At 47.4% G+C, this 25,922-nt stretch overlaps 1 protein-coding gene across 3 annotated transcripts in view; it reads left to right on the forward strand.

Moving 5' to 3' along the window:
* The first annotated feature begins 5,711 nt into the window (after window positions 1-5,711).
* slc4a2b (solute carrier family 4 member 2b) overlaps window positions 5,712-25,922 on the forward strand; it is a 28,264-nt gene continuing 8,053 nt past the window's right edge. For 2 of the 3 annotated variants that reach the window (XR_009932253.1, XM_062479090.1), the window contains exons 1-10: window positions 5,712-5,919; window positions 11,033-11,213; window positions 17,918-18,083; window positions 18,275-18,495; window positions 19,258-19,385; window positions 20,774-21,006; window positions 23,655-23,791; window positions 24,522-24,611; window positions 25,289-25,469; window positions 25,688-25,823. Coding sequence is in view for 2 of the 3 variants with exons in the window: in XM_062479090.1 (XP_062335074.1) it covers window positions 11,154-11,213; window positions 17,918-18,083; window positions 18,275-18,495; window positions 19,258-19,385; window positions 20,774-21,006; window positions 23,655-23,791; window positions 24,522-24,611; window positions 25,289-25,469; window positions 25,688-25,823 (1,352 nt within the window). In the remaining variant the exon portion in view is untranslated. The remainder of the gene's footprint in view (window positions 5,920-11,032; window positions 11,214-17,917; window positions 18,084-18,274; window positions 18,496-19,257; window positions 19,386-20,773; window positions 21,007-23,654; window positions 23,792-24,521; window positions 24,612-25,288; window positions 25,470-25,687; window positions 25,824-25,922) is intronic. The other variant, XM_062479091.1, reaches the window with a different exon arrangement.

The following is a 25,922-nucleotide window of genomic DNA, read 5'->3' on the forward strand; positions in this document are numbered from 1 at the left end:
GGGAGAGCGAAGTAACGTTACGTCCATTCATTCTTTTGTTAAGCAATAGACTCATCTGTTTCTAACCTGTTTACTTAAGAGTTCGTCTGCATTTGTACTCTCAAATGGTTGCTGGGTCTACAACGGCTTCACCTAGGAAATACATATTTATATTAAACCAGATTTTTCATCATAGACTGACTGGGAAAAGCAAAACACGCGTTTATTTGCCAAGCCTCCGTTTATGAAGGCTAAAAAACCTGTCACAATTCCTGCCAGGATGGAAAGAGTACAGGATATTCCTGTTTAGCCCTCCAGTGTCGATAACCCATTTTCATCCCCCTCCATAAGCTTTGAGAAAGCACTACCACACGGAGTCCTCGTGGAATGCTGCAGAGCTTTGTACTTACCTGAGTCCTGAACAAATCATCCTGAACTGGCGTTAGCAACCAGTACTGGTTAACCATCAGATGAGAATACTGGCAAGGTAATCTTAAGGATGTACTGTCCTGTAAGCCTGTATCTTTCCTCCATGATTGTTGAGTCCCCTGTTTCTCCACTTATTATCACACTGGCAGTGTAATAGTAGGGAACACTTCATCCACTGGCAGGGGAGGGGGTGAAAAGAAAAAAGGGTTGATAAATGGAACGATAACAGTTGCATGGATTTGTTTCGGGGTGTTTGGAAAACCATTAGGTGAAAGGTTCCCAGCCCTCTCAGCCCCCGGTCCAAGAACATTGTGGCTAATGGTCTAAACATTTATATCTCCTGTTCGTGGTTGTGTTCTCTGCTGTGGTCTGTTTTCTTTGGCTCCACAAGAGGAATTCAAATGGCCCTGTTGCAAAAAAGATCATCCATTGCTGGGAGTTTTATACAACATGTCAGTGCACCACCACCAGTTTACTAAGCTCACTCTAAACTCTCCTTTCTCTCTTATCAAAAATATTCTGTGCTTTGTTTTTTACCTGTCAGAATTCCTTCACGTAGGAATGAGATAACAAATGCTTGGTTTCTAACTTCGTATACATGCATTTTCTGTTGCGTAGTGTTAGTGTAGGCCTAGTTGTACGTTTTTATATAGTTTGATCAAAGAGAGTGGACACGCTGTCCTCTTACCACCATTAAGCTTTTTGAAGTAAGTAAGTAAAGTTTATTTGTATAGCACCTCTCGCAGATAAAAATCACAGTGCTTCACAACAAAATGCAATATAACACTACAAATAAAGAATACAGGAACATTTTAAATAGAAAAACATGACAGCATCCATAAAAAAACTCTTGACTTACTAAAAGCCTGCTTGAATAGCAAAGTCTTGAGTTGCTTTTTAAAAGCTTCGACAGAAGTTGCACACCGTATAAAGGGAGGCAAGGCATTCCACAACCTAGGGGCCACTGCTCACCAGAAAGCGAGTCGGGCTATATGTTTTGTCATGTAGTTTACTTCATTTGCCTTGAGGCATTGTTCGGTGCTCATGTGGGCTATATCTCCCCGGTTTTCCAGTGTGGAGTTGCAAGTTCTGCCTGTGCTCACATGGGTTTCCTGCGCAAAGCACCCTGATAAAATAACATGCAGAACAGATTACTCTCCTGCCCATGTCCCTGGTTTGGACATGGGTGAGCAATTGAACTTGGCCGCCGGTAGCCTTGATATGGCTGGTCACTGTTCCTGGCTGCCTTGTGAAGGAAGGAAAGCAGGATGGGAGAAAAGCAGAGAAGGAATTTTATTGGTGGACATTCAAGCGTACGTGCTAATGTCACCATGTGTTTCACATCGCATGATCAATAAATGCGTTCTTCCTCATATTTGGACACACAGACTGGCCCCTTTCTCACCTTCCCCCTGTCCTATAAATCAAAACGAATCAAACTTTATTTGAACAGCTCATTTCATACACTGATGCAATACCCTGAAGCTCCTCTCTAGTATGCACACTCTTTGCTGTCAGGGTTAGATGGCTCGTATGACCTAATTGGCATACGTCCCCAGCTAGGGCCGTCCCATTTCTGTCAGCAGCTATTGTGTCACTCAGACAAATCATGAAACTAGGCTAAATATAACTGGGTGGGGTTTCTAATGTGATTGCTCACTGAAGTGTAGTTAATACTACTGTATGTTATGTCATCATAAACTACAAGTAGCTTGACGGAAAACAGAGAAGGCGATGTCCAGCTGTCCAATCAGCACTGTCCATCAATTTGGTTCTTTCCTGGGAAAAAGATCATCTTTGTTTATTGTGAAACCCAGTGTGACATTTCATGCCTGTTGTTCTGTGTTTGGGAGTGCTTGGTGAAGGATAATAGTGATGTTCTTCCTGGACTAGCCAAGGTCTCTTGAGGCCAGTACAAACAGTAAAACACCAGGTTGGAGTCTCACGTTTACTGGTGCTTCTGAGAACGTTTGACTAACCATTTGTACAAGCAGTGCAACTCGAGCTGTTTTGGATGAGGTAGACTAACAATGACACACCTTTACGCCAGACAGAGCCTGTGTCTATCTGTAATCTAGAATTTTGCAGTTTGTGTATTTATTTAAGTAGGCCTAGTTCTTTGTATTCCATAGAAAGTGATTTGGGTTCTCATCCTGGAGTAGTGAAACACTTGCTGCAACTCTGGCCATAACCAAATGGTTATTAATATAAGAAATAAACATTTGAATTTAGTTGTGGGTTGGAAAAAGCAACAAAAGTCAAAGAAATTCGATCTTTTAATTAGACGGGCTCTAGCTTACGCTGCTTCTCTTTGAAGGAGAGTTAGGCTTTGGTGTTTTTGAGAAGCTTGCACAGATCTGGCGTAGGCTAGGCTACATGTTGATCTGGATCAGGAGTTTAATTCTTCACATCGTAATACCAAAACAATCGATGCCAATTATGCAGAGAATTATTTTCTGCAAAGCAGGAATAGGCAATCAGTTTTTACACAGTATTGTGTGTTGTATAACTGTAGGTGTATTGTGTATTCAGTTGCTTCTTTTAAGCTTTTTACTACTGGCTGTTTGTAATGTGCTAGGTGGGTCTCCTTCAATATCCAAGGACGTTAGTAGAAAACTCCCAGCATGCGTTTCCCATCAGATGTTGCCTCCCTAAGGACAAACATGACAATGTCATGAGAGCATGGGGCACCGTTTTGGACACAAAGCTACGGTTGACAATGAACGTGACAGGAGAACCTTTGCTGTGTCCCGCTGTGTCCTCAGTCACCCCCTATATCCCTCCACACCCAGAGACAGGTGCTGCTGAACCCAAAGCTTGAACGGGACATGGCATATGCTGCCTGGGGACAGAAGATCTTCTGGGGTGGGGCAGAGGGGGTGGACACATTCTGTGAAAGTAGAGATGTGGGGGTTGAGGAGAGAGTAGATGGCCATACATTCTGCAGGAATAAATGGAGGGGATGGAGATGGAGTCGATGGATATGTATTCAGTCACAGCAGCTGTTGCTCAGTGATGTTGGAAGTGCTCCAGTCACTGTGTGCACACAGAACCTGCCGAAGCCCTGGCCAGCTCCCAGCTCCATGAGAAGTCTGGGGGACACAGAGCTGTGAAAAGCCTTGGAGGGACTTCCAGACCACCGTCTGTATGCTGAAAGGTTCAGAGACGACCCCTGAGCTGCTGAGCTATTCTAGGCAAGAGCAGACTTATCAACAGAGACAAAGCTATCAACACAAACCACAGCCAGATCCCCATAGAGATACACAAATAGCTGTGGAACTAGCAAACACCTTTCCTGGAATACTACTACAGTAATACCAGACTGTCCAGGGGAGTTTGGATAGAGAGCCGCACTAGTTACAGGGTAAGTGTGTGTCATCCAACCTCAATATCTTGTAAACATACTCGAGTCTTTAATCATGATGATGATTTGGTTTTCAATTTCAATTTTCAATTTTGTTTATTTGATCAAGAGGGACAGTGTACATTCATAAACATTAAAATGTAAATGCACCCAATTATAGCCAAAAGGCTAATTTCCATTGGCAGTCCCTCTGCCAGAGGGAAAAAGGCTATACAACCTAAAAAAAAAGGCATTAACGTATATCAAACATAACATTGACAATAAATACAAAAAATAAAAATAAGAAACAATAAAATAAAATACAATCCCAATATACAAGTTCTACTGCTTACCCACTAGTGATCACATTTTTGGTTATTTATCAACCATGTTTTGAGATTACTTTTAAAACAGTTGGATGAGGTTGATTCTCTAATGTTTTCACCGGGGTGTTGTAAATGCCAGCCATTTTGCCCTATTAAAGGCAGCTTACATATTAATTCATTATTTGATCATTTATAGGATATTTGCCATCGTACTTGGTGTCGGTTAAACTGTCCTGACCACAAAAGTTAGGAATTGAAATAACAGGAAGCCAGTGATAGAAAATGCTGCTCTAAGGACTTTTTGCGGTTATAAACTGTACACTGATGTGCAAGAAGAGGGAACAAGTCCAATGATCTTGTTTTTTGGACTGTGTTTAATTTAAACTTGTCAGCAGATACCTTTTGTAGTCTGTTGGTCTGGGTGTGTTACATTCAACTTTGCCTGATTTTCCTTTTGCTTGTGTTTTTTGGTGACACATGGTTACATTCTTAAATTGGACAGTGCTCAACAACAGTCATAGCTGTTTATGCAAGCAAATATGTCCAGATAAATGGACGGAGGAAAACTAGGCAGCTGTGTTACTATCTAGTGTTCAGGTTACCAAAGTGCCCTCCTTACAAATCAAGAGAGGATTCGTATTTTGGAGTAGCCTCAGTTCTTCCATGGATATTTCTATTTCTGGGCCACAATCGAGAACAAGGGAAAACCCCAGACTCTTTGTGGCTTTTTGCTGCTAGTTTGTTCCCTTAAGACTGGCATGTGACTAGCAAGTGAGCCTATTTACCCACTGACAAACAATCATGCATGAACATACACTCACAGACAGACACACACACCTACACACACACACACACACACACACACACACACACACACACACACACACACACACACACACAGGGCTTGTCACCCCTGGCCAAAGGCATTTGTTCAGCCCTAAAGTCTCATATAAGCTGATGTGGAATGCTTTCTTGTTTTGACCTTTGGCTAGCTGTGTATTTAAATTACAGGACTGTACTTTGTTTGGAGCAAAACATCAAATCCAGTACGTTTGACTGGATGTTCGATTATTTTTGGATCTCAGTAGCAATGTTGATAGCTTCAGTCTACGTATTTCTTAGTTACTCAATGGCAACTGGCATTGTCCTCATTTTGTATTGTTCGTACTGTGGACTGTTATGCCCAAGGTATTTGTGTAGGTAGACCATAAACTTAAATGATTTGTATTTGTGTGTACACATGCATTGATTAGAAGGGTTAGGTTTAACCCTATTCAAGGATGATTAAGTTATTCTCAGGAAGTTTTATTTGGTTGCATATATCCTGTGATGAAACACTAGCTAGTCAGAGAGACTGAGTTGTTATCAGTTGCTATAGTGAGCGTGTTACAACCTGTTGTGGTTTCTTAAAAATAGAGTGTAAAACAGGATGTTTCATGGCTTCATCAATGTGGAGGAAAGTTAGAGACTTTGGCTGTCTAGTCGGCTGCCTAACTTGGTGGGTGTGTGTGCGTGTGCCTAATGCATCAGAGGCCTCTGACTCAGTTGTGAGTGGTTCCTCCGGTCACATGGCCGGCTGTCAGAGGTGCGACAGCAGGAAACCTAATCCTGAATAGGAAGGGCACCGTTATCAGTCTGAGCATACTGCTCTGACACAGCACTGAGACTACCAGCGCACAGCCAGCTCTCTCACACACACACAGTCTCTTCACCGCATCTTCTTTTCTCTCTCCTTCTCTGTGTTTCTGTTTATTTTGTCCCTGGCCTCGGTCCTGCTAATGGTCTCCAGCGTTCAGCATTGCACTATGATGTCAGCGGTGGATCCTGTGGCATTAAACTAAGGTAAGATAAGCTCTGTTACTGTTTATCCTTCTTGTCACACTTGTTGGTATGCTGTTGTGCCATCATTTCAATCAAGTGCCTAATGTTTAGCTCACTAAACTGTTTAAATGTCTCTCTCTTTTACCATGGGAGCGATATTCTAAATCTGTATTTACTCAGTGCTGAAATGACTACCGCTGTTAGAGCCACTGGTGAAACTTCCTTACAAATAGAGTTATTGTATTGATTACTGTTGTCTTCTCCTGGGATGACTGAAATGGAAATCAATCGGCTTGAGGAGAAAGTAGCCCTAAAGGTGACCCAAAGCTCTCACTTTGACATTTGTTTGTGACACATCTTTGACACATCGTCCTCCGATGGCCTGAGCAGAAACACTGACCCACACACAGTGCATCAGGCCAAAAGTAACTGGATTTATGTTCACCATTATGGTTTACCATGTACCTCAGTGAATTATTGATGAACATAACTGCCATTCTGTTAGAAAGTGGTTCTGTTTACACTTTCCGGACATGTTTTCCCTCCCTCAGACCTCTCTGTGTATCACAGATTACAGCACATCACTATTACAGTTGTACAATCACATTTGTCCTGTAGAAACTTTGTTTTTGTCTGCATCTTGTAAGCACATTGATTGGAGATAACAGATAAGGGCCTGTATTGGGAACGAGGACGATCCAGACTAGAACAGACTGTCGGCCCATCAGAGTTTGTTTTTGATAAAACATTAAAGACACACAGTATCTTTAGTGACTCAAATGCCGCACAAGCTAAAAGTATTGAAGTTTTATTCTATAGTGTCACATCAAAAAACACAACCGCCAAACAATTTGTTAGCAGGAAACCCAACCCTGTATCATTTAGCATAAGGTTTTTGTAAAATCCTAAATTAGTCCTACTACTACCTCTTCCTCTCTCATTGTCTGACTTTTAAGTGGGGGCTTGTGTGTCAACTGTGGTTTCTACATTACGATCAAGTCTCTATTTCTGAATCTGCATTTCCATTTGCAGTGGTTACATATTTTATTGAACCGTTCCTAAATTATGCCTTTTGATGGAAGTGCCATATGTAATCTCTGGTCACCACACTCCAAATTTAAGAACCTACGATTATCTCTGCAACACAACATTCCTTGTTTCCCTACAGACTGTTGATTAAATCTAGAGCCAATAACTTTTGAAGGATTCAGCTTTGTCGAGAAGGATTATTCTTAACATCACCCACAGAAAAAAAACTGACCTACAAAGCCATTGGATGCTGTATTTTGTTGTATATTTATAGCCCGTTTCAGACTTCCGTCTTGAATGTCATCTTTTTTAGGCTTAATCTATAATTCATCACACAAATGAAACCTCCTTACTCATTTCATTTATCAATCACACAGTCCTCAATCGGTGCGTCAACTGGTGTGTCAACTGGTGTGTCATCATATGTATGATTTCCATCCAATGCTGTTGCGGAGCGCAGCCCACTTAAATAGCTTGCACATCAGTACAGATCAAAATGTTCAATCTGTTTCTGAGCGGGGAATGTACAATTGTACAATAACCTCCTCTTCAGACCTCCAGAGGCCGAGTCAACCAGGCAAGGTCAGGTAGACCTGGGAGGAAAAACACTTCTGAAATATAATACGTTTCGACCAGTTATTTCAGGCAGTAAGCCGGAGGCTGTCCTGAGAGGCTTCTAATTGACTCCTTGTGGGCAGACTCCAGTGTCAAAGCTTGGGTTTATGGCAGATACTCCTCTGGCGAAATGGACTTGGAAAACAATTATTAAGCAAAATCCTTGAGGAATGTTTGGTGAATCCCATCCATAATGAATAGCATGATTGAAAGTTTATATACTGTGATCTTTTCTGAAATCTGATCCTAAAGTAGTCTTAAATGTCCAAAAAGGATTACTGATAGTAGTTTAACAACAAACACAGATGAATGACCAATAGCAGTGTAAGCATCATTGCATCTGTCCCTGATGAATTGGCATCGTTTTTGCAACAACAGTTTTTGCAACATCCCACAACATCTCTATTATTAGTTTGAGAAAACGGATAAAGTTGACAGCTTCACTCTCAGCAATAGATTGAACACTGTAAATGTGCCAGAGAGTGGAAACAGACATTTAGAAGGGGAATGGCCAACACTGTTCTACCAACACAGCTTATCTGGTTTGCTGTTTGGTCTACCAAATATAGCCGCTGACTTTAAAGGCCAAGACTTTTGATCATGAACGTCCCAAATCTAGAATCAACCACTTCCGAGGGGAAATAACCAATTGCTAATCTAAAGAAAATAAACACTTCTGGATCATCCCTGACGTTAGTGTTCATGTACCCATCTGAGCTTAACGGTAAAGCTTGATTTACACCACACACACCACACTGTTTCTTTTAGAAAGCACACTTCTACTTAAGGGTTGAATTTGAGGTTTGAGATTGATTGCATTAATTAAAGCAATAGTAGCCAGGAAGTGGAGGGCTGCATGTCAGTTTGTTATCCATGCGATAACTGAGACCGTTTATTGTTCTTGTGGTCAGCGGCCACATAGCATCCCATTATAGTTTGTAATGTTGTTCTCAGGATGTCAGGTCTATCCCATCATGCTTCTACATACTCCAGGGTCTTAACTTGTATGTATTGAGTAATTGAGACTTATTATTTTGTTTTCACAGATTGTTCCAAGCAATATTTGGGGTAGGACAGGAGGCCTGTGGCCTCACCCACAGCAGTCTAAGCTAGATGCTTCCTTCCAGTATTTCAGCCCACTTCCTCTCCAAACAATACTTATCTTTGCCCTTGTATGCACACACTTTGGGCTGTTTACTATTCTGCGGAGAAGGTGAGATCTGCAGTCTCCTGCTGCTTTGCAGTCACAACAGACAGACAGAAGAAGGGGCTCTGAGGACATCACTTACTCAGGTCCAAGATGGGGCCATGTGGTGAGCCGCAAACCCACTGGTGTGGCCAGAGATTGTTTCCGATTCAGATGAGAAGAACCAAGTTAGTGAGGGAAGTAACATTTTTAAACGATTTCTCTCCTGGACCTGGCTCAGTTTTCAACTTCAAGTTCTGTAGCTAGATGATAGGAGCGTGTCCTGTGATAGGACAGTCTTGTCCATGTGCGCTCTTCATGCTTAGTACTTTTCTGGTCCTCACATTATTCTTTTGATTTGGCTTCACTGGTGTCAATTGTGTAGCGATTGATGTTTGTTGTTGCTACAGTGTGACCGTGATAATGGGTTTGGTTCCAGATATGCCCAGCCCTACGTCAGTGTGTTCCCATGCTTGTTTGGTCAGGGAGAGATTGTGCAGCAGCGTAACCTTATCTCGGAGATCCCTCCTATTTCTTCAGGAATAACTGAGGTCTACATTTACAGAGAAAGTTTGCTTGAAACATCATAGTGGATCTGTCTGTGATGTCATAGTGGATCTGTCTGTGATGTCATAGTGGATCTGTCTGTGATGTCATAGCTGGTCTGTCTGTGATGTCATAGTGGATCTGTCTGTGTGGATCTGTCTGTCTGTCACAGTAGGACGCCCCCCCCCCCCCCCCCAGAAAATAATTTTCTTTGTGAAGCTAATTTTGCAAACGGGCAGCGAGTACGGGCGTTCCCAGATGTGTTCCGCTCCGTACGAGGACTCGAACAGCGAGCGCACGGCTCAACCCCACAGAGCTTCCAAACAGCGCCGCACGTCTCGCCTAATCTCTTTGTAGTGTGACTGCACTCCATTTAATAGTCTTCCTTTTAAAAGTCTGTCTTGTAGGCAAGGTCAGTGATATGATTATGCCCTGGCATCAGTGAGGCATGTCATGATTGATAATTATTGCCTGACTATCCAGGGTGCCTTAGACTGGACATCGACGGCTTTCTGATATGGACCAGACCAGGAGATGGATAATGGCTAACATCCATAAATGAGCTCTGCTCCAGCCTCTTGTGTTTGAATGACACGGCCTGTCCTCTTAACAAGAAAGACACACACAAACGAGAGAGAAAACACACACAGACAGAGCCAGGACCGCGTTCTCGCCAAGTTTTCTGTAAACTGAAGCGTCTGAGAACAAGGACCACCTGGGATATGAAAGGGATTAAGAGGGTCATGTTCATCGGCTCAGCTCAGTTAATTACAGCCAGAACAAGAACAAGCCATCTTTAAATTCTCTTTCCAGCGGGAGTGTCCATATTAATTACACTGTAACAAAGACCACTTAAAAAGCCCATGACCTTCTTTCTGAGACTGGCTGTTACTTAGTATTCTCATGAACACTATCCAGGAATAGATCTTCAGTGCGCCGTGTCAAAAGATTCAAAGAAATGATGACCAATTTTTGTGTTTCAGTGTACGAGATCATTCCAGTCACTGACATCACTTGGTAATCTCATATCTACCCAATTGAGATTCACCAGAAAGCAACCAACCTGTCACCTTTTTCTTTGAGGAGTCATTGATCCGATGTGACAGGGTTTACTAGAAGCCGCCCAGCTGAGCACACACTTTAACCTATCCCTTCGTGTTGCATCAGAAATCCCCTGGAGGAGGAGACGGGGGAAGGTTTCCTGGTCCGGGAGGTCAGTGGGGCTAACGTCTAGCAACACTCTCCTGGCTGGAGCACGCACCGCCACTTATCACAGTGTCCTGTCCGCAGTAGCACGCTCTTATCTGGCCCTTATCGCTCTGTAGAGGTAATGACCTTGATTGCCGGTGAGGAAGTGTTATTGGCCCGCAGACCTCCCCAGCGTCCTGAGTCACACCCGCTCCAAAATCTATTTGAAGTTCGTTCAAACACTTATCCGTGCTTGATTGATCCAATGGGCTTTGCCAGGAAGTATCATCCCAGAAGTTCACACCTAAACATGGTTGAAAATCTAGGCAGATTCAAGCACAATGCTCTTCCAGAACGGTTTTAAATACTGTTTTTATTTCTGTCTGGGGCTGCACACGTCCGATTGACTTATTTTGTACTAAAACTATTCCAATCCACCTTGAGCTCCCTGAGTCATTGACATTTCTCCGAAAAGGCAATGTTTTGGGATGTTTGCGTTCGCTAGCTCTCTATTAAAGCTAGCCTACAGTAATAACACTGTCACCCTAACCCCTGACCTCTCTGTTCCAGGTTATGCTGCCCAAAAGGTCCTGTCTGAGTCCCAGCGAGAAAGAGAAGGGCTAAGGCCACACCGTCCCAGAACCACCCACGGCTCCCCTTAACCCAAACCCTGACCAAGAGGAGCGTAACCATGAGCAACCCCAACACGCATGGCAAGCTCACAGGCGCCGTGGCAGCAGTCACTCAGACGGTGAGAGCGCACGCACACCCAAACTCGCACGCAAACTCGCACACAGACACTCATTCCCTTTCGCACACACTGCACACACTGCACACACGCACTCCAATAAGGTTCGACTCCTAATGCCGACCACATGACAAACAAACACACCAAGCGTAGACATGTTCTTGTTGTGGTTGACCGTCAGAGAGAAAGGCAGACCATCTTTGATGAATCCTCAATTGTTCTACCTACAGTGAGTTCCTTTGCATAACATAATCCAACATTGTTCTCCCGGCAGTGAATGGATTTATAGCTATTATTTCATGATGGTCTCATGTTCAGTAGACCACAGTGGTTCAATGCCTGGAAGCCTTTAGTCTCTGATTACCCTAACAGAATTTTCTTTCCTCCTCCCCTGACGCGCACTCACTGCGCTGAGATTTCTGCCGTGTCAGCCCCCTACGGTCCTCTGTGTTTTGGCATCTTTAGCGTTTGTTTTGGGTTGTGCTTGTTCTTCTCTTAGCAGTGTGTGTGTTCAGAGGAAGGCGCTCTCCACAGAGTGAGTCTCCTTACTGGAGGCAATTATGGGGACCTTTTTTTATTATTAAACTTTGGCATGAAATCTGTAGTGAAATTGTTTTTTTGAATCTGTTCCCCTGAGTGCAGTTAGAAGAGTTGACTGGTGGAGTAGCGATTTATATGTAGTTTGTAACCCTGTGATGGAACACTGGGTTGTCAACATTAAATCACTGTAGTGAAGCTCTGCTAGTGATTCCTAGCAGCCAATTGGCTCCTACCATCAAAGATTAAGGACTTAATTTAGGTCCCCATGAAGCCCTAAGATATAAGATCTTGAAGGTGAGGTTAAGTGGCTGTTGGGGACTGGCAGGCAGTGACAAAGTGGCAATGAATGTATTTTTCATAGACCATTACCTTAACAATGGTTCTTTACCATAGTGTCAGAGTAAGATCATTTTCCTATGAGTTCCTAACTAACCTCAGGGTGTTTGTGTTTCCTGGTCATGAACCATGGATTACTTATTGAAGTTAGTCAGAAAATCACTGGTGCCTTTCACTGGTGCCTTTTTTTTTCGTCCAGTTTTCTACTCAGCTGAGTGTCAGCGTGTACAGGTGTTTTTCTCCTAAGTCCTCTGCTCTCTCCCTGCACGCCTTGTGTCAGCGCTCCAGCTGCACTCTACCGTTTCAAAGCCAGTGCGCAGCTCTGCCACCTCAGGAAATGCCTGCTTTCTCTGAGCAAAGCCATTTCTGTGTCTTTTTTTCAGTGCCGTCAGCTGCTTCCTATCCCATGTTACCCAATCATGTGTTAGGTCCTCCTCCAGCCCAGACTCAGACAGAGGGGAGGTCCAGCCTGCCTGGACGCAAACACCCTGGGGGGAGGGGGGGTTAGGAGGGGGGGATCTCTTCCCATGTTGGAACGAAGTTATGGCTTAGAACTGCTAGTCTCTTCTTCTGCAGGACCACAGCGTAGTCTGAATGACATCAGAGTTTCCTTCCTTTGCGTCTTTACAAGACGTGTGTGTATGATGGTACACCACAGTACAGTGTGTGTCTTGTGGGACCGTACCATCCCAGTTCTGCTTGTCCATCAAGGTACACTACTGAGAGTCATACAGAACTGGAATGGTCTCTTATTAAGGCCATGTGTATGCATTGTTATGCACTAAATGTCCTTGTTGCTAACCACCTGTGCATTTTATGACAAGGTGACTTTTCAGTATAGCGTAGAAACGTGCGTCCCAAGGCGGTTACAGAATTTGCAAAAGATTAGGTTTGTTTGCTCGGTACAACCACCGCTAAACTCTGATTCGTCGCTTTCTTTTCTTAACCTCTTCTGGGTTAATCATTATCTTCCAATAAGGGCAGTGTGGGCATGTGTGTGTGTGTGTGTGAGTGAAGTAGTAGAGGAAGTTGGAATAATTTTGTCTTGTCCTTTGAAAGATTGTGAAACTCTGTGGCGTTCCCTTCCTGTTGCGAGGCATGGCCCTTCGTCATGTGACGCGGGGGACTGAATAGAGCAGAAGGACAGGCAAAGGTTCAGGTGGCCATCCGCTCTGTTTGCTAAATAAGACTATCCACCAAAGGCAAATAAAGTAGTTATAGTTTCAGTGAGGCGCCTGACTGGATTTTCATGGATTTTCTGTACACGGAAAAGGTGAGTCTGTCCAGTTTACACAGTCGTGTTAGGACCTGGCTGTTAGGACCTAGCGAACAGTAGAGCCAGTTCCTCACATGGACCATGGCTTCTGTTTGACCGTGCCCACACAGTTGCTTCTTAGATCCACAGAGGAAGAGCAAGCAACTCCTCCTTTAATTTCCTCCTACAAACGAAACTGTCTCATGTTCTTTTATTGCTAGGGGGCCTTGAGGGATGCTTGTTGTAAATATGGCTGATTCTGGTCACTGTGGCTTCAGTCATAGTGGAATACTGAGGTAAACAAGGTGCACCCGCCCCCCACCCCAGTCAGTGTCTTAGGATTGACTCTGAATAGGTTCTGCGTAGCCCATCCTACCGTTGTCTTGGCTACCCAGAGGTGTGTATGTGATGCTTATTTTATTCAGTCAACCGCCTGCCATCAGATGAAGGCCTTGCAAAAACCGAGTGACCATTTTCATCTTAATGCTTCACTCATTACTGATGGTCAACCCTAGACTATCACTGTACTGGGTTTGTCAACAGTGAGGCGAAGCCTGTGAGTCCTTTGTAAATGCCCCACTAAGGGATTGTACCTTGAAGCCAGACAATGATTAGTGTAATTCCCTCTCCTCCTTCAACCTCGCAGGTTTCCTGTGACTCAGCCAGCGTCACACCTCCTCAGTGTCATGGCAGTCAAACACGCACCTCTTTATAGCATCGGGCTGTTGAAGCCTCAGTGGAAAGGGTTAACAAGATGTCAGTATTGACGGTTATTTCATTCAATTCTGCAATCCTGCCTGGCGACGGTGCCTGGGCCCTCTCTGCTCACAGTCGGACCTCCACATCCTGCGGCAGGGCTCTGGTGACTCAGCAGCTAGTGGAATACATCGCTTTGCAGCATCCGCTGCTGTCAGCCTGTGGTTGTTTGGTCCCCGTCCCCCCCCACCACTCCCTGCCCTGCCTCTCAAAGTGCTGATGGTGTGGGATTCGAGCCACCTCAAGGCTTAGATAATCTGTCCTGCAGCCGTACAGCAGGGCTTTCACTCAGTGCGACTTCAGGACAGCCGATTCAAGAAGTGAGACAAGCTCCTTGTCAATCTAAGTGCTTTATAGTTCATTGTTGTTTCTGTTTGTTGTATCTAGAAAGATGACACAAATGGTTTTCAAGGGGAAAGTTTAGATTGTGGGAACTGAAACTGAATTGAAACCAGCTGGAGAGCTGAAGAGCTGATTACTCATTACACACTCACCTGCACAGTTAAAGTTAAACGCTACGGTAGGTGACCTTTGACTGACCCTGACTATAAAAATAAACTGAACAAACTGTGCCCCAATTTGTTAACACCTATTACACCTTTTTATAACCTTTTTGACTTCCAAACTGGTTTTCAAAAATACTGAGAGCCTCCTCTACAACACCTATAAATATCTCTCTTCGTCATGTTCCCCATCCAGACACACTAGTTGTAGCTCTCTAGTTCTACTCCTCACATGACTCTTCTGTGTCTTACTTCCCACTGGAGGTCACCAAAAAGTCACATGACCTTGTCACAGGAAGACATCACTCTTGTCCACGAGATGGTCTGAGTCAGCATAGAAAGAGAGAGAGAGAGAGAGACCTCAGAGAGAACGTCCCTCTAGGCCCTTGGGGCTGGTAATGCTTCTGTGAAGCTCTTATGCTGCTGGATCTCTGCAGTGAGGGGATTGTGGGTGTTAGTATGTGACCAGAGAACCACAGACCAGGCCCTCTCCCTGCCCCTGCCCCCAGGCTACGATGAAGCAGGCCCGGCCTGGTGGTCACCTCCCCCTCTCATGCCACACCCTGTCTTCACCTTAAAATCCAATCTGCTCCCCACCCTCTAATGCCACTGCTTTGGCTGCCCAGCTATTACATCCTGAAAAACCAGTTAGAACCTTTTTAAGTCAGAGTCGCGGCTGTGCTGTGTGTCATTGTCCTTAAACACAGAATGAGGTTTAAAAGGAAGGATTGGGTCCCCTGGTTGAGAATTACAGAACAAGATGCAATGTGAAATCTAAAAAGACATCTGTCTGAAATGTCCTTTTCTTGCACTTAGGCCTGGTTGTTACATCATGTAATCATCAAGCTTGCCTTTGATAATATCTCTAGATGTTACCACAGGGGCTGAGGGGACTTGAAGCACCTTGGTCAATATTTAATTTGTGGCTGATAAAAATATATAATAAAAAAAGAAAAAAAAGGGAGATGAATGTTAGATATTGTTCCAAGCCAGTTCAAATAGGCTTTGTCCTTTCCAGAGCGTTTGTCCTCAAATGTGAATGAACAAAATGGTCTTGTTTATTTGGCGTTGTTGCCACAATGGACAGATAGGTATGGTGCCAGGCTGTGAAACGAGATAGCGTTCTGATTAGGGGTGTCACGGGGCTGGATCCAACAAGGGTAGAGGGCTTAGTCCTTCCTGCTGCTATTAGTCTAGAGGTGGGGAGATTCACAGCACCAGCGTTGCTGAAGAGCAGTGTGTTTTCCACTCGACGCCGTCACACTTCTGGGTATGAGTCTGGTAAGTCGATCCGTGGTTTTGACGAGCTTCTGAAGAGGGTTTTGTCTCGTCGGTTTGTAATAAATGAAGTTGACCTTCATAACGGTTTGTTGTTGTTTTCTATGTTTAGGACCTTTTGGCGTACCCACCATAGGTCCTTGTTGCAAGGCCGTGGCCCGGGCTGCGCTTGGTTTGTTTTTGCACATGGTTTTGGGTTGTGGGAAATTCTTCCACCTCTCTGAGAATCCCTCACACATCTTGTCCACCTCTTGAGATTTACTGTGAACTGAAATGAGTGCCCTGTGAAAAATAAACGCCCCTCCTGGCTCCTAGAGTCTAGAGCGGGATGTGTTTTTGAGGTCCGCTGGGCTGTCATCGGGAAGCCTCGGATTGATGCAGATGCGATCCGTCTGAGCTACATAATTACTCTGCGGATCGTCGATCTCCGCACCACAGTTATTTACGGCAGTGCTTCAGAAGTGCCTGATGCTGTGGAAGTGACAGCGACCTCACAGCTTTTAAGCCGAAGGACTGGAAACACGGAACCAAAGTCGCTTTCGAACCTGCGTTGCCAGTTTTCAACTGTGATTGAGTCATTTCGTTTTTGCTGAGATTCTTGTTTTCCATGCGGCCTTCCAGGTAAGGGTGGGGCCCTTCTAAGAAGCCTCATACCCACCTGTCACAGTGATTGATCAGGTTTTAGGAGGTCCCTGACCTTGGGTAAAAAGTGAATGGATTCAGCCTGGCCTCTCCCACAGAGATGGAGGAGAAGCCATCCTTCAGTCTTACACCCTAGTGCGGTATGTGTACATTTCAAGGTCAGACCATAACTCTTGTGTGTTTGTGCTAGACATGGTGGTGATGTGAAAATAAACAGCTCTTGCTCTTTTGAACGTCCAACGTTTTCCACTTCAAACTCATCTTGACCTTGACGTTGTCACCTGAAAAGGGATCATCAGGGAGGAAAGGCGTTTGAAGAAACGGTGAGACGTGGCATTTGGACTGTGTGGGTCAGGTTTACTGGATGGTATGGATCAGGTTTTCTACTTGGTACATTGGCCCGAAACCACGGCGCTCTGAAGGGGTCGTATAGTTTCGTAGTTTGACCAGGGGCTGTTGATGGGAGCGGCCTAATTGCATTTCACCGGCCAATGTACTTTCCCCTGCTCCCCTGAGGCACAGGGCAGAATTTAATCTGAGTGATGTGTGTAATGGCCTGAGAAGTGTTTGAAGGGGCGTCAAATGAGCCGTGGTGCCGTGCGTGTCCGGCTTATGTCACTGGAGGGGGCCGCCGCGGGGGCCTCGGGATCTATGTGCCGTTTCCACGGCAACGTCGGCCCCTCTCCTCGGGGGTGGGCGCGAGATAGTCGGCTCGTGTGGTTAGTGGGTCTGCTTGCTCCACCCCTGTGGCCCACCCCTGTCATAACAAGCACCCCCTCTGACCCCCCGAGCAGGAAAACAGATCAGTTACCTGCACGTCACAGCGAGCTACGTGACCTCCGTCCGAACACCTCCCACTGTTCTGTGATTGATCCAGGAGGGAAGCTGCTGTTTTCAGTTTGAGTGTGACGTTATGGTTGCGTGAGGTGAGGACCCACAAGTAGATATTGTGTGCTGGGAGGACCCAGACGGTATCATCTGGGATCCAGGATCCATAGGAATTTCCTCGGGACTAGATCGCCCTCTTGTGGCCGTGTTTTGAGTCACATCCTCTACTGTAGATGCAGTTGAACCGACCGCAGGAGAAGTACAAGAAGGAACCGTTTTCAGGAATACCAATCGAGATAAACAGTTATGACCTCCTATTTGTTCACACACCACAGCTGCTGCTAGAGAAGGAGGTGCTCCCCTCCCTTCCCTGCCTGTGTACACATCCAGCACACACAGCCTTCACATGACATGCAGGCAGACAGCTCCACTGTCTAGTCACTGGAACATATCTGACAGACTCTACCATATAACCACCCGTCTAATCTAGATAGCATTTCCACCGTACGACATCACAACCATTTTGCCCCCCCCCCATGACCGAGGTACCCTTTCATGTGTATTTGCAGCCGGAGCCCCCCACCTCACCCTTGCGGGGGCCGCAGCGTGTGGAGGAGGAGGATGAAGGGGACCTGAACAAAGCCCTGGGGGTCCAGAGCTTCCAGCAGATCCTGAACCCCGCCCCCAGGGTGCCTGACGAGCAGCACCGCGCCTACAATGAGGAGGACTTTGAGTGTGAGCAGGGCCTCGCCCCCGTTCACCTGACACAACCACCTGCTCGTTCCCCCCGCTCCCCTCGCTCCCTCCTGGTCTCACTCACGCTCACGCTCACGCTCAGCGTAGGCTCGATCCTCCCTAGCTGTGTGTCGCGACTCCCTTAGCAGCTGGCTTGTAATAACATCCCTCCCCCCTCCACCTCCCCCCAGATCACCGCCACTCCTCGCACCACTCCCACCACCCGCTCTCCAAGCTGCCGTCGGACGGACGCCGGAAGAAGAAGAGGAAGAAGGGGCGAGAGCGTCTTAATGACGCCGGCCCCAGCGGGGCCTCCACCATCGAGGAGGGCGAGGAGGACGAGGACGAGGACGAGGAGGGCGCGGAGGCCCTGGCCCCCGAGGACCTCGACGCACTGACGGCAGACGTGCAGGTACTGGAGTGACAGGTTCAGGTGGATGAAGGGGTTAGCAGGCCGGGGCTGTTGAACCAGCTGTAGTCTGGTCTGACACTTACTGGATCTCTTCATATAGGATTCTTTGTTTACTTACCAGATGAGTTATCACATAACAATACCACGGTTTGTATAGTATAATATTAATATTACTATATTAATTATATTAATTTTAACTACTGTACATAATAATTGAACTTGCATATTTTTTTTTATTCTATGGTGTGCTTGTCACTTATGTGACTCTTACCAAACACATAATGCAAAAGTTATATTTTAGCATTATAAACAGTAAAATAGTGTGTTTTGTTTAAACCCTTAACATAGCACCACCCCACCCCTCCCGTTCGCCCTCATCAGAATTCACAAAGCATCACCATTATTTTCCTTTGTAAATATTTCAGTAAGACCTTAATTATTGATTTCCTGGGTTTGAGGTTACAGTACAATATTATGAAGTTCACATAAGTGTTGTGTTTCACCAGAAACATTACCAGGAAAGATGTCATGCATGTGTGGAGAGTGAACACCACGTTTTTTCTAAACATGGAAGAAAATAAGTCTTGTTTTCTAAAATAGAAGAAACAGTTGATCTTGTCTCAAAAAACTAAAAACTCTCCACTCCACTCCCCTTTTTCCAGTAGACACATGTTGGTTGATAACGTCTTGGCAACAGTAGTTACCCAACCCTTCTGTAAACTCACCCAGAGTGCTCCCTCTGTCCCTCCTCTCTCCCTGTAGTTCTTTGTGTCAGACGAGGACCCCCACTTGGCCATGCCTGTCACCGACAGCCCTCATGCTGCCCGGGGGCTGGACATCGTCCCCCATTCCGCCCAGCCAGCCGACGCAGACGACACCAGCGCCACAGAGTGAGTCAACACCACACCACACCTCCTCCATCCCTCTCTCCTGCTCTCCTCCATCCCTCTCTCCTGCTCTCTCTCCTGCTCTCCTCCATCCCTCTCTCCTGCTCTCCTCCATCCTGCTCTCCTCCATCCCTCTCTCCTGCTCTCCTCCATCCCTCTCTCCTGCTCTCCTCCATCCTGCTCTCCTCCATCCCTCTCTCCTGCTCTCCTCCATCCCTCTCTCCTGCTCTCTCTCCTGCTCTCCTCCATCCCTCTCTCCTGCTCTCCTCCATCCCTCTCTCCTGCTCTCTCTCCTGCTCTCCTCCATCCCTCTCTCCTGCTCTCCTCCATCCTGCTCTCCTCCATCCCTCTCTCCTGCTCTCCTCCATCCCTCTCTCCTGCTCTCTCTCCTGCTCTCCTCCATCCCTCTCTCCTGCTCTCCTCCATCCCTCTCTCCTGCTCTCCTCCATCCTGCTCTCCTCCATCCCTCTCTCCTGCTCTCCTGCCTGTCCTGTTCACGCTGTATAGCTGGACCAGTATCCACAACAAAACGTTCATTTTTTGCTCTATTCAGCGCGCCGTAGCTTTTTTGGGGGCTGTACCTGTCATCGCTCTTTTACAGAGGCATTCTTATACGCTAACAATCACCGCCAGGGCTGTTCTGATTGGCTCAGGGAGGCCCGGTCAGACACACTGTGCGTTACCATGTCCCAGGCATCTGGCCGTCCTGCAGGGTCTTGATGTAATAGACCTGAATCATCCCCCTGAATCGTCCCTCCTCGCCCCAGGCCATAATTCACCTGTCTCCATAGAGATGTCTGACCTGAGTCAGGACCACCACACCTCTCCTTCCCCCGGCCCCACCTATGGCATTCAGTCTCCCAGCACTGTTCACTATCTCGTCTCAGATTCACCCTGGTGGGGGCCCCTTTTCTTCACCCGGCTCTCTCCTCTAATCCTGAGAGCTCCTCTGTGCTGCTGCAAGACACCCTCCTTCTTCAGACTGTCCCCCGTTTGCGATCGGAGGGGACCACAAAGTGGATTACTTTGAATGCTGAGAAAAGCCGGTATTGGAATACTTCTTTGTGTAGGTCTTTCAGCTGCGGTCGGAGGTTTTGCTTTGAGTCGTGAGGGTTTGCTGGTTTGTTTGTTTATTTGCGATCTAGACGCCCAGTCTGGCTCCTGCACTAACAGGAAATCAGTTTGATTAACTTTGATTGTTCTGTTGTTGTGTGGGAGGATCTTTATGTAACATTAGAAGAACGGCGCAGGGAAATCCTTTTCAATGTGTGTGCTCTCTGTTCTGAGACAGTGACCACACTGTTCATATACTGTACATACTTACCATTTGACGTTCCGCTGAAGTCGTCCTCTCTCTCTCTCTCTCTCTCTCTCTCTCTCTCCCCCCACAGGAAGATCCGCACAGCCTCCGGCAGCGACCCGAGCGCACCGGCCAGCCCCGCCCCCCAGTCCCCCGAGCACACGGGCCTCGCCCGGGTGTCGTCTGCCAGCCGCAGCTACGACCTGCAGGAGCGCCGGCGCACGGGCAACATGACGGGCACCGAGCAGGCCAAGTACCAGCGCATCCCCACGGACGAGAGCGAGGCCCAGACGCTGGCCTCCGCCGACCTCGACGGCATCAAGAGTGAGTGTGGAGGGGACTGGGAAACTCTCGGTTGTCATAGTCAAGAACAAGGAAACGCTATCAACATCACTTTGTTGTCTAGAGGTTGTTTTATACAGGCAATAGAAATGTGGCTACTTCATAAGGATGTGTTGTTGGAGGTAACAATCTCTAACAATTTTTTCTGGCGACAGCCACAAATGTACTATACTGTTACAGTAACTACTGTAGTCTTCATATGTCTAACAGCTGTCTGAGGTTTCCTTTTCTCCTCTTTTGTTGTCCTAATGGACAACATGTTCCATTTGGGGTTTATTTCGACCGTAACGGATTTATCCTGGGAGCTTTGTGTCCGGAATGATGTGTTTTACCCCAAAGTTCTGGGAAGTTGCCTGTCAGTCCTGCTCATGTGTTGAAGCTGCTATTGTCCTGGGAGAGATTTATATGGGAGTCCACTGCTCTGAATCTAAACTCTCCATGACCTCAAAGTGTTGGGCGATGGTGCCAGACGACCTTTTAAAGATGTCCTCTTAAATTGAACATCATCAAGTGCGGGAAGATGTTCCTTTTCCCTCGTGTGTGTGTGTGCTGTTTTCGGCCCCTTTGATATCTTACATTATTACCTCTCCTGCTGAGCTACATGATTAGACAGAAACAGCTCAACGCTGGCTGACTGATGGAATCTTCCGGGAGGGGAGAGCAAGGCAGTGAGGGGTTTAGACCCACACTACACAGGGGTACATTAATGAGGGGGCTCTGTCAGGCATCTCTCACTCATGCACACACACACACACACACACTACTGTCTCCCCTCTCCCAGGGTTTGGGTGCTGCCCTGTGAAGTCCCCCCCCCCAGCCCTACAGGGGGCGCTGCAGGGGAGCGTCCAGGTGATCCCAGTCAGGAGGTTGACCCCTCAGAGGGGGGAGGCAGCTTATCAGAGAGGGTGTAGAACAGGCTGTCCTCATTAGATTAGTCCTTCCTGACTGTCAGCTGAGGCCCTGGAAGCAGGCCTGATCACCCCCCCTCCCACCACCCTTCCTCCCAAGGGCTACTTGAGAGATCTGGCTCTCGTACCCAACCTCACAGTCATTAGTAGCAGGGAAACTCTATGACGAGCTAAGGAGTGTAAGCGTGTAGGACCGGTAGCTCTGCAAATCTGGCTGGATGGGATGTGAGTAGACAGAGAGGGGTGTGTTTGGCTGTCAAAGACCATCCAGCCAATCCAGGTGGAGGGCGTTTCCACACAGGGCGGGGTCTCTAGTAAATGGTGTCAACATCGGAACCTTCTTTTATCTGTTTCCTGCCGCTGTAAATCATCCTGGGAAAAGGGCTCGAGTGGCTGGCCATCGCTCAATAAAAGGAATTAAGACGTCACTGTCTTTCCCTCGGGGTCTGACCCTTTCGTAGTAAGCCCCTCGGACAGCTAATGCCGTCAGACGGTTTCAGCCCAGCGGTCGTGAAATGTCAACTTTTTCCTTTTCCTCCTCCTCTGGTCTTGCCGGGAACCCTTAAGGATGTTCAGGGTCACGACCCCCCCCCGCCCTCACTTCCACCCCTTCCATCTCCTCTCCCTCAAGAACGCTCCCCCCCCCCCCCCCCCACACACACACACACACACACACAGACACCGTCAAAGCCCCAGCATGGCATCACTCTCCCTGGAGCACCCAGGATTCAAGAAGCATCGAGTTGTCCCAACTAAGTTGTTCTCTAAGCGCTAAACGGACCGCAGCTACGTCAGCTCTCTCACTTTCTGCTCCTCACGGAGGAACGAAGAGAGAGAGAGAGAGAGCGACAGAGAGAGCAGCCACGGAGAAGGAGAGCGCCCCGCCGTAGACACGTCTGATTAAGTCTGAAGAGAAGTCTGGTGTTCAGGTGATGAGGCTGAGACACGAATGAAGAATCCCATCAAGCATGTTTCTGGTGAGGGGGAAAGAGGTAAGGCCTGTCTCTGCTGGTGCTGGACTACACCAGCAGAGCAGTGCTCTCTGGGCGGAGCTCTTTAAGCCTGTCACAAGTCATGTTTCTGCTTCTCCCGGCTGGCTCCTTGTGTTTTGATAGTTAGTTTCAGCCTTTCCGGTTGGGATTATGTCGGGGAGTTCAACTGGTTAAGTCAGTGCTCGGTCACTGTTTTCGGCGGTAACGCAACAGGTTTAAAAGGCTCTTTTGTTGAACTGTTCGTTGTTTTCATGTGTGGGTAGATTGAGATTGATGCTGGCTGGGCCTCTCGCGCCCAGTAGAGGCCCTGGTCTTTCATAGTTGTACGATTCATCCTCCTACCTTCCCATTGTGCTGTGAGCTGTGGTCCCCACCCATGTCAGGAGCACCTGTTACTGGTGTATCTGTCCCCTCCCGGCCAGCCTGCCTGTGTCCTTGGTGTGCAGCCAGCATGGTAACTCTACTCACCCTGCTATAAGCCTGGAGGAACAAAGCCAGTGGCTTGGGCGCTGTGACTCTGAGCCCTGTGATCTGATCTGGGGGCCAGGAAGCTGGGGTCACCCCCTCTGTCGGCCCCCTTAAGTTCTGACCTGACTTGTATAAATGTAGTTGATCGATACTTTGTGTTGCTTTGGGGATATACCTGGATTTGTTCCTTTTCTCTTCCGTGTCTCACTCTCTCTTTCTCTCTTTCCTTTTCTGCGTCTCCCTCCTTCTCTCTCTCCTCCAGGCCACCGTTTTGAGGATGTCCCCGGCATGCGTAGACACCTGGTCAGAAAGAGCACCAAGGGCCAAGTGGTGCACGTCAGCAAGGACCACAAGGAGCCCAGCGTGCGAAGCCGCAAGCAGGACCATACCCCACACGAGGTGAGCCTCAGACCCACCCCTCTCACCTGCTGCTGGTGCCGCCACCAACCACACATCAAATGCACGTTTAGATGTGCTCCTTTGCCCAATTGGTTTTGGGGATTGGGTGAGGTTGAAGAATTCTTGTTGATTTTATGTTTATGTATTTTAAATATTTTCATAATTCCATTTAAATCAAAGTCCCGATTCAGACAGTACTCCTCTGGAGGAAAGGTGTAACACGGAATATCCTGGGAAATATTTTCCACTGAGACACTCCCAGATTGGTGTTCACCCATCTCCCTCTGTGACTAGTGGGTGAGACAGGGGGCAGGACCCAATTAAAAATGAATGAGTTCTTTCCTTTCACACACCCCAAAGAGAGAACGTTGGTAACCAGACCCTGGGTGCCCCTGAGAGGTGGAGCCATGTTTTATTAACACACACACACACACACACACACACACACACACAGGCCCCCAGCAGCCAGGTACACAACAGGTTCCTCAGAGGGTAGAGGTGTGTGTGTGTGTGTGTGTGTGTGTGTGTGTGTGTGTGTGTGTGTGTGTGTGTGTGTGTGTGTGTGTGTGTGTGTGTGTGTGTGTGTGTGTGAGAAAGAGAGAGCCAGGTACACAACAGGTTCCTCAGAGGGTAGAGGAGTGTGTGTGTGTGAGTGAAAGAGAGGCATGAGGATCCCCTTCTCTCTCGGTCGGCTGTGTTTGAACCATCTCCTGCCCCCTCGCTCCTCCAGCCGGTACCGGTGGTTCTGTACCGCTCGGCTTCCCGGCCCAACGGCGTCATGCTGCTTGACTTCTCCAGCCATATGGCCCGCCACCAGAAGGTTTGACGAGTGTGTGTGAGCGAGCATGTGTTGGAGTTGGCATGGCAGTGAGAGTAGGTACTAAGTTCCATTTGACCAAAACAGGTTGTTGTGATTCCTGCTAACTGACTGGCATGGGGTTCAAGGGTCAGGCATTAACCCACCACCTACTGTAGTTCTGTGAGAGGTTTGAAAACACGATTGTCTGACCTGAGTGATGGCTGTGCTGGTTTGGAAGGCGCGAGCTTTGTGATGCCACAGAAACATAAGCTGCTTGATAGATGTGTTTATGTATCAACTGAGACTGCAGTATTGACTGTTCACCAGCCTGTTTTGAAACTATTCTAGATGCTGATCAGTTGTTTACTGAGTCACGGTTATACAGTATTGGTACTGTATGGTGGCGGTATAGTACATTTGAAACCCGCCCTGTGTGTGCATGGGTTTTCAGAAGTGAAGATTCCAATCATTCATGTGTTGCTCTGACAAACTTACTTCCAAACAAAGGACTTGAACTTACAGAAGAACAACGCCTGAGAAGGCAGAACATCAGACCAACTTCAAGTGGACAGCCACACTTTCAGTATTTTACTGAATGTGCATGCTGGTCTAACCTCTACTGTCAGTTACCTCAGCCTCACCTCACCTGTGTGTGTGTGTGTGTGTGTGTGTGTGTGTGTGTGTGCGTGTTCCTGCAGGTGTTTGTGGAGCTGAACGAGCTGATCATGGATAAGAACCAGGAGATGCAGTGGAGGGAGACGGCTCGCTGGATCAAGTTTGAGGAGGACGTGGAGGAGGAGACTGAGCGCTGGGGGAAGCCCCACGTGGCCTCGCTCTCCTTCAGGAGCCTGCTGGAGCTCCGCAAGACCATCTCCCACGGTGAGAGGGAGGGCTGTAGGATGAGGACCAGGGAGGGATGTATGGGAAGAGGTGACTGAGCATGTGCATGACAGGGGCAGGGAGGAGCAACAGCGGGAGGATAGGAGGGAGGGAGGACAGGGAGTGTGTGACAGAGAGAGAGTGCTTGCATGTGAGCGTGCAATGAGGGCGTGTGAGCCTGGCCAGCCCTGACCCCGGCCTGCTCCCTGCCCTCCCAGGCGCGGTGCTGCTGGACCTGGACCAGAAGAGCCTCCCTGGCATCGCCCACCAGGTGGTGGAGCAGATGATCATCTCGGACCAGATCAAGGCTGAGGACCGCTCCAACGTGCTGCGGGCCCTGCTCCTCAAACACAGGTGACCCCCACGTCACGAATTCGGGCTCCCTCACACGCCGCCTGTTCTTCGGCAGCTCCGTCAAAGCTGTGGAGCTCCTGCTTTGGCTCTCTGTGTACA

Source organism: Osmerus eperlanus, chromosome 15 (assembly GCF_963692335.1).
Source record: "Osmerus eperlanus chromosome 15, fOsmEpe2.1, whole genome shotgun sequence".
Taxonomy (NCBI): domain Eukaryota; kingdom Metazoa; phylum Chordata; class Actinopteri; order Osmeriformes; family Osmeridae; genus Osmerus; species Osmerus eperlanus.